The sequence below is a fragment of the Montipora capricornis genome, chromosome 2 (assembly GCF_036669925.1).
Source record: "Montipora capricornis isolate CH-2021 chromosome 2, ASM3666992v2, whole genome shotgun sequence".
In the NCBI taxonomy this organism is placed as follows: domain Eukaryota; kingdom Metazoa; phylum Cnidaria; class Anthozoa; order Scleractinia; family Acroporidae; genus Montipora; species Montipora capricornis.
The window spans coordinates 18,381,663-18,389,162 of NC_090884.1; the positions used below are offsets into that span (position 1 = coordinate 18,381,663).

The following is a 7,500-nucleotide window of genomic DNA, read 5'->3' on the forward strand; positions in this document are numbered from 1 at the left end:
TCCTTTTCATCCAAGGTTATTCTGTAAAGATAGCTACAAAGATTGGATTATAATAAGTTCTTGCGAAACACCGCAAAAGTACTTCAAAATTGAGAAGACTCTTTGGAACCATTTAAAATCGCGGCCTTTTAATAATTCTGCCAAAAAGGCTTCATGGTGTATTATTTCATCTTTTCTTCCACAAATTTAACTGCTGAAAGCAATAATCCCGACATGAACAATAATACACGACTTAACTGGGAGCAAGCCTGAAAAACCCGTTGGAAATGTTCACTATATGTCGGTGAAATGTGGGTGCGATATGGCAAAATGAAAAAGTTACGATTTTCCTACCAATCAAGACATCTTTGGAGCGCTTGTTGCGATTGTAAAGGTCCACTGTGTAGTAAGAAACATCAGAAGGTAGGTCACTGCAAGGAAGTGAACAAAAAACAGTGAAAGTCAGGGACAACAGCATAAAAGGAAAAAACAGTAAGTCTATAAAATCCTAACATGTTGTAAGTCAAGATGGCTTTATGAATCTCCGTCTAGATACCGAGGCAAATCACTAGACCTTTTCAAGTCAGAACGCAAACCCAGGTCACAGGATAACTTTTTTGGCTGGTACATATGCATCGATTAGTCGTCATCAAATTGTTTCCACCGCAAGGCCAAGAATCAGTTTGCAAGAAACTGGTCGCAAAGCGGTTTTTTAAGCTTTACACTTCAACACGGCTGAATAGCCTTTGGATCGACCGCAAAAGGTCCCTTTTATGAAAACTACGGTATTTTGAATTTATCAGCTAAAACTGATACGTGACGCTCTGTGACCGAAAACGTCATTACTCGATAAACTTTCTAATGGAGAGAGAGATTTCACTCGAACAGCGCGTTTATAGACAATGAAAAGACAAAGGACAATCGCACCAGGATTTCGGGACACCTTGCACACAAGAAGCAGGAAAGGTTTTTACCGCTTCTTGCTAAATACATTCACAGATCGTTAAGACTAATACGATTGAACCGCCTGAAACTTACTTAAATTTAAACTCTTCATTCCATATAGGTGAATGGCACTCTTGCGTTTTTGTTCGGCAGGTCTTGACTTCATTGAGTGAAATAATACAATAAGGATGAGAAACTTTTGTTGCACTGTGAGCCTCAATAACATTAACTTCCAAACTTCTAAGTTGTTTGACGTCTCTCTCATTGGCGCATCCGCTACCAGTATTCTGTACTTTGCCGCAAAACTTTGTGATGGCGTCCATCCATTCCTGAAAAGTATGTGAAGAACAGAGAATGTTCACATGCAAACGTTTTGAACGATTAAAATGTTCTTAACTGTCGGAAAAAATCTCGCATTAATAGTTCTTCCAACGAAGAGTTTTACAATAGAAAAAAGCCACAATTATTTCAGTATTTTTTGCGGACTTAGTTTAGCGTTTACGCCAAACGACAAACAAAAAGCACAAATTTGCCTTTTGCCAAAGATCAAAGAAAAATGTTCAGTTTAAATCAACCAATCACATTCAAAGGTGTAGTTTAAATCAACCAATTTCAACCTTGGTTTCATAGAAACAGTCTACAGACTCCTAAATTGGGGCTCTTTCTTTCTTTCTTTCAGAGCGAGATTAAAGAATTTACGGCTCCTTTGTCAGTCTTTTAATGCTGCTTCGCGGCATGGTGAATATGCACCACTAGTCACCTCCACTTTAGTGAAAAGTATGATAATAGACCAACTTCGATATATTAAAATTCAGTCCTAAACAAAAGGCATCATCTTGAGGCTCAGCGGAATGAACTCACACAAATCCTCATATTTATTCCCCAGAGCCTCGAAATGATGCCTTTCGTTTAGGACTGAATATAAATATATTGAAAGTGGGCTTTTATTATTCCATCTTCGTGCTTGTAAGAGAAACCCCTTGATTTCTTATTTAGCTACTTAAAGTCGCGAAATAAAAACCATAAATATAGAATGTGCTAGTAAGATACGACCCTAGCGTAAAGGCGAAAATCTATATGTCGACGGAAAGCTGTTGTTTCTCGTGTATCAGGCCAAAATATTTCACAAAAGCAAGCAAAGAATTATCATGCCTTACATTTGCGAGATCCTGGGTGTCCGCACAAAGATAGAACATACGCGACTCGTTAAATGCTCGCACCACCACCTGAAAACAGTTTGGCCTAACAAAGAAAGATCACAATTAAAATAACTGAGTCTATTGAAGATAAATAAGTAATAATTTGAAGATGAGTGAAATCTGGCGAAGTACTTTCCTGCAACTTTATTATTCGACTATTACAAAAACAGAAATTCATCCTCGTATTATTATTATACATTGTTTTGATTTAAAGGAACAGTTTCACGACCACGGTTTGGCGCTAGCAGTAGTAACCTTTACGATTTTTTTACACTCTCGTCACCAGAGCTTCGGATCGACCTAAGGCTCCGGGAAACTCTATGCAGGTGAGCATACGCCGTAGGGTTCTTATTGCCAAAAAATGGGCTATTTGAACCTTACGGCGCCTGTTCGCTCCTCGTGCTAACATGAATGCACCAATTAGAGACGCTTTTCATTGTTCTTCACGAAAACCAATGAGAAGACACTCTGTTTCAGGGTTCCCCAGAGCTCTTCTTTCCCCACTCAAGAGAAGAACTCTGGGGTCGAGATTGGGTTTCTTACTGAACCAGATGAATGTTCATTAATCACAGAGAATATTAAACAAATACAACGAATGACTGAGGCCCAAATTTGGTAGAAGATACTTCGGTTTTAGACACAATAAATACCAAATTTCGTTTTGACTGTAGAATTTATTGTACGGGCCGGGTGAGCAGGGATGGCGCAGTGGTGAAAGCATTGCTGAGCTGCGTTGTTGCTGTACTTGCGACGGCCATTAGCGAGACAATTATTATTATTTATTATTATTTTATTCTACGCACGAGTTGTCATAACGCAAACGAATTGATGGCAAAAATAATTCTACTTCTATGGCATTGCTTCCGTTTCCTGCTTCAGTGCTTTCGATTGTTTCAATAACAATGGAATTAAAGGGGCTGACGTGACAGTTTACCCATACGCAGAGACATGAAACCCGCCCTTTGACAATTCTCTCAGAAAACCAACCCGCCATAGAAGAGTTGCTATCAAGGATCATGCATCGCAGGCGCTTCTTATTCCTTAGCCTGCGTACCTGGCGGTATAGTTGGCTTGAGAGAATGGGAAGGGCCTTTTGCCGTCCTTTAAATTCGATGTCGCTACCTCTTTTCTCATCATTTACCTAATTCAATCTCACCTTCCAAAAAAGCTCTGGTGGACCTCGTAAACCATTGAAAAGCTAAGATCCATCATTCCTTTTGGTTTTGTTCTCTGTAGATCAGAAAGAGAGAGAGAATGAGAAACTTGGAACTGGTGCATTCCAGCTTGAAAAACAATTTTATGCTCAGCTGGACTGAACTTACTGGCAAGAGGAAAGAATAAAAAAAATACGGATAACGACGATACGTTATATCTAATACAAATGAGTTTATGGTTCCTGTGAGAATTTCAAACAGGGCGTCAGGCGTGTAAAAAGTTTGTTGCAAATGTACAAGGTGTTTAAGCCGCTAAAAAACGTTTCACAAACTACAACATGGAGTTAGCAAATGGGTATAGTTTGAAACTGAACAATCTTGAATGCTGGTCACAACAGGAGTTATAGTGAGTTACTTGATTTAGCTTGTACGCATTCACTAGAGCATAGGCGTTGTACATTTTCTTTATCTTTAGTCTATAAGTCTTTAAATTAGCCATCCCTATCATATACTTGAGGTCTTTTCAAACCGAAAGTTACTAAGAACAATGTAAGGGGTAGTGGTTTTAACCTCGAACAAGTAGTGTATAATAACAGGTTTTAACTTAACTCGATTTCCTATATGGTTCCACATTATTGAAATAATTTGCTAAGTCTATTATACAGTTTCGAAAATGTATGAAGTAATTTAGTATTTAAAGGTTGTGCATGCCACTCCCGTTCTTCATAGATTAGGTATTTTTAATATATTATTTCATTTACATCTTTGCTGGATTTTTGTTACCTTTTTTTAGCCATCGGCTCGAGAGATTGAGCAACCACTTCCCACGTTATTGCGGACTATATATAATAATGATGATAATAGTAAAAATAATACCTTCCAGTAATATAATATATTATTATTATTATCATTATTATTACTACTATAATTCTTATTATTACTACTATTATTATTATTATTATTATTATTATTATTATTATTATTATTATTATTATTATTATTATTATTATTATTATTATTATGGAATTAAGATGCATACTTAACCTTTTCATTTTCAAAGAAGTACAAATGTTGTTCCAAGCCATCCAGAACAAAGAACATTCTTTTCCATTTGTTTCGGTGTCCTCGGCAAAAAGATGAGAAAGGAAAAGCCAAACATAAGGAAAACTCAGTTACAACAATTCCAAATATTGAAAACTGGGAAAAGCCGCTGGGATAATTTGGACTTTGTCTTCTTCGGTAAACAGCCCCGAAATATCTACATTAAAGGGGCTACGTCACGCAAAATGATGTAATTTCACGACCATCACAATGCCCAAAGAGTAGAACGAAACATTGCTATAACCGCTTAAAACTGTTGAACAACACAAAAGAAATACAGCAAAAGGAAAGAGAAGCATGGATGGACACAAATGGACAAGATTGAGACGCCTGGATAAAGGTCGTTTTAGCTCAGAATCATCTTGTTTGTGATATAATGATAATTTTATCAGGAAAGGAATTCCACATTACCATTTTCTCGTTTTAAACTCATGATTAATTAACGATTTCCTATTCACATCTTAAACAAACCGGTAGTTCCTTTAACAACAGTAACCTAATCCATACTCACAAAAAACACACCCCTTTGTTTTTGATTGCTTCAACTTGTTTATTTTTTGCTAATTCGAATTCGTAGTTAACAGAAAACTTGTCAAACATTTAGTCTCTGAAACGTGTCATGTTCTTCAATGGTCCTTTTAGCCTGACCTTATTAGCTCTTCACTCTAAACACCATAAAATAACGTCACATAGATCCTTTAACGGCAATAACCTAATCCACACTCGCAGAAAACACACCCCTTTGTTTTCGATTGCTTCAATTTATTTATTGTTTGCTAATTCGAATTCGTAGTTAACTATACACTTGTCAAAAATTTAGTCTTTGAAATGTGTCATGTTCCTCAATGGTCTTTTTAGCTTGACCTTGTTAGCTCTTTACCGAGGAATAAAACGAATAACTTATGAAACTTGACACAAAAGGAGAGGGAGGACCTGGGAAGAGTGAGAAAGGAACGGGGCGAAACACCTTTTTTCTTTTGCAGTCTTCCGCTCCGTTCGCTAGTTTTTTGTCTGCGTCCAACAGTTACTCACCCTTATCTATTGCTTTCAAAAAAAGAGCATAGTTCCAGACTACACTGTAAACCATTTAAAACGAATGGTATCTAACTAAAACTGTTTATGACACATGATAAAACGTAAAAACCCAAATCGATGTGTTGAACGTGAAGGCAAAGCAATCAAAGAGATACCGCATAACAATCACCTTTTTTCACTAAATAGCCCCTCTTAAAGGCCTGTTGTCTCCTGTTCAGAATAACAGGTCCAAGTGCTCCCGACCTGAACATAAACGATGAACCATCTTCTTGGTCCAATATTCTGCTTGGGGTCATGGGTCGATGAGGGAGATCCCAGTCTTGAGCCTGCAATCAAACCATCACTGTTTCGGAACATGAGTTTGAAAGCACAAGACACGAGATGGGGATATAGGCAGGCTGGAAACACTAAGAAATCCTGCGGGCTTACAGATAGTTTACAAATCTTAAATCATAATAACATGGATGCTCATTGTCTTTAGCAAATGAAATCTCCTTTCATACGGAGCGAGAAGTGAACTGAATTTGGCCTTTGTGGGTAAGGACAAGTGAGCTCGTAATCTGGTGTCACAAGAATATTATGCCGCTACTTCAATAAATCGTGTATATAAAAATAAGCACTTTGACCTAATATACGTGAAAACGCGACGACTTAAGAGTCAAGATGGACTGAGTCTGCCACGGTGCTAAGCTTATCTTACCCTTGAAACAGGCTCCTTCAAAGAAAGTCCCTCAATAATATGTTCATGTTTATACCTTCCTACGACGGCATCCACACTGAAACGCACAACAAGTACTAATGAATTTTTTAGAAAAATAAAATAGTAATTGTGATAAGGTTCTCAACAAACACGAGCACGAGCCACGGTGGGTGAAGTGGGAGGAGGGAACGTGTCGTCTATTTTGACTGTAAAAGGCTTCTGTTAATCTCATGGAAAATTACCTTCATTAGACCTTTGATGTTGTCCTTTAGCAGCATATTGTAGATGAATAAAAGAAAAATTCCTCATCGGAAGCAATACACTAATGCCAATCTCCTCGCTTAAGAAACATGTTAAAGTGTCAGAAGACAATTCCAAGTCAAAACACCAACTCAAGAAAACGATCCGGTGGATTTACGAGTTTTCAACGAATTTTGCATTCGCAATTACAAACCCTCTTCTTTGCTACTGCTTCCCCTATTTTCACAACTATCATTTACTTCCTGTGTTTCAATAGAGACCTTAAGCAAGGACGACGAAGACGGCTACGAGAACGTTGTCTAAAAATATTTCCCGTTACTGTAATAATTTCCCGACTACTTTAAGTTCCTCGGCTTGCAAAGTGTGAGTCCACATTCCAATATTAAAAACTACTCATTAGCATTTCGTAAGTGTTTCACTTATTGTCACCGACAATTCATCGCTGTTTAACTCGCTGTGGTGTAATATTTTCTTATGCACCTATCATAGGGGGGAGGTAGTGCGGGCAACGGGCGGGGATTTGACAATTCTTAAAATTATTTTATCAAATTCCCCAGGGAGGGAAACTAACGTCAATCAAGAATCTAAAGAAACAATACTATAATACTATATAAAACAACATTTGAGACTGGGTATATTCATGATTTATATGTTCAGTATTTCGAAACAGGTCGGATTAGTGACCCGTAAAATACTCTGACCTAGTGGTGGAATTCGATTTCAATCAGATGGGAACTTAAGGATATAAAACTTTCTCGAAATAGACAATATCCGTTTAGTTGACAGTTTAAAGTATTGGATTATGGCGACGAAAACAAATAAAAACTCCATACCTTTCTCCAACTGAAGTGTGACTTAGGGAAAAACTTGGTAACCGCGTTTTAATTGATACCAGACTTCTTTTGGTCAAAGTCAAATGTCCCATCCCCGGAATCAATTCGCGAAAAGCCCCACCCCCGCGGGATTTACATTGATAATGCATATGTTGCAGTTAATTTTTGTTTTCAGTTAATTTCTATTTTCAACTAGTTAGTTTTTTTTTAACTAGGTGATTTTATTTCCAACTAGTTTGTTTTTTTCTAACTAGGTGATTTTATTTTTAACTAGGTAAAATTTTTAAAAACTG

At 37.3% G+C, this 7,500-nt stretch overlaps 1 protein-coding gene across 1 annotated transcript in view; it reads right to left on the reverse strand.

Moving 5' to 3' along the window:
* Positions 1-7,500, reverse strand: part of LOC138039000 (ras GTPase-activating protein 1-like) — a 45,342-nt gene that overhangs the window by 22,854 nt on the left and 14,988 nt on the right. The window contains exons 8-14 of the mRNA XM_068885132.1: positions 6,114-6,189; positions 5,583-5,739; positions 4,322-4,401; positions 3,280-3,353; positions 2,082-2,166; positions 1,018-1,253; positions 334-410 (exon numbers count right to left, since the gene is read on the reverse strand). Coding sequence (XP_068741233.1) covers positions 334-410; positions 1,018-1,253; positions 2,082-2,166; positions 3,280-3,353; positions 4,322-4,401; positions 5,583-5,739; positions 6,114-6,189 — 785 coding nt within the window. The remainder of the gene's footprint in view (positions 1-333; positions 411-1,017; positions 1,254-2,081; positions 2,167-3,279; positions 3,354-4,321; positions 4,402-5,582; positions 5,740-6,113; positions 6,190-7,500) is intronic.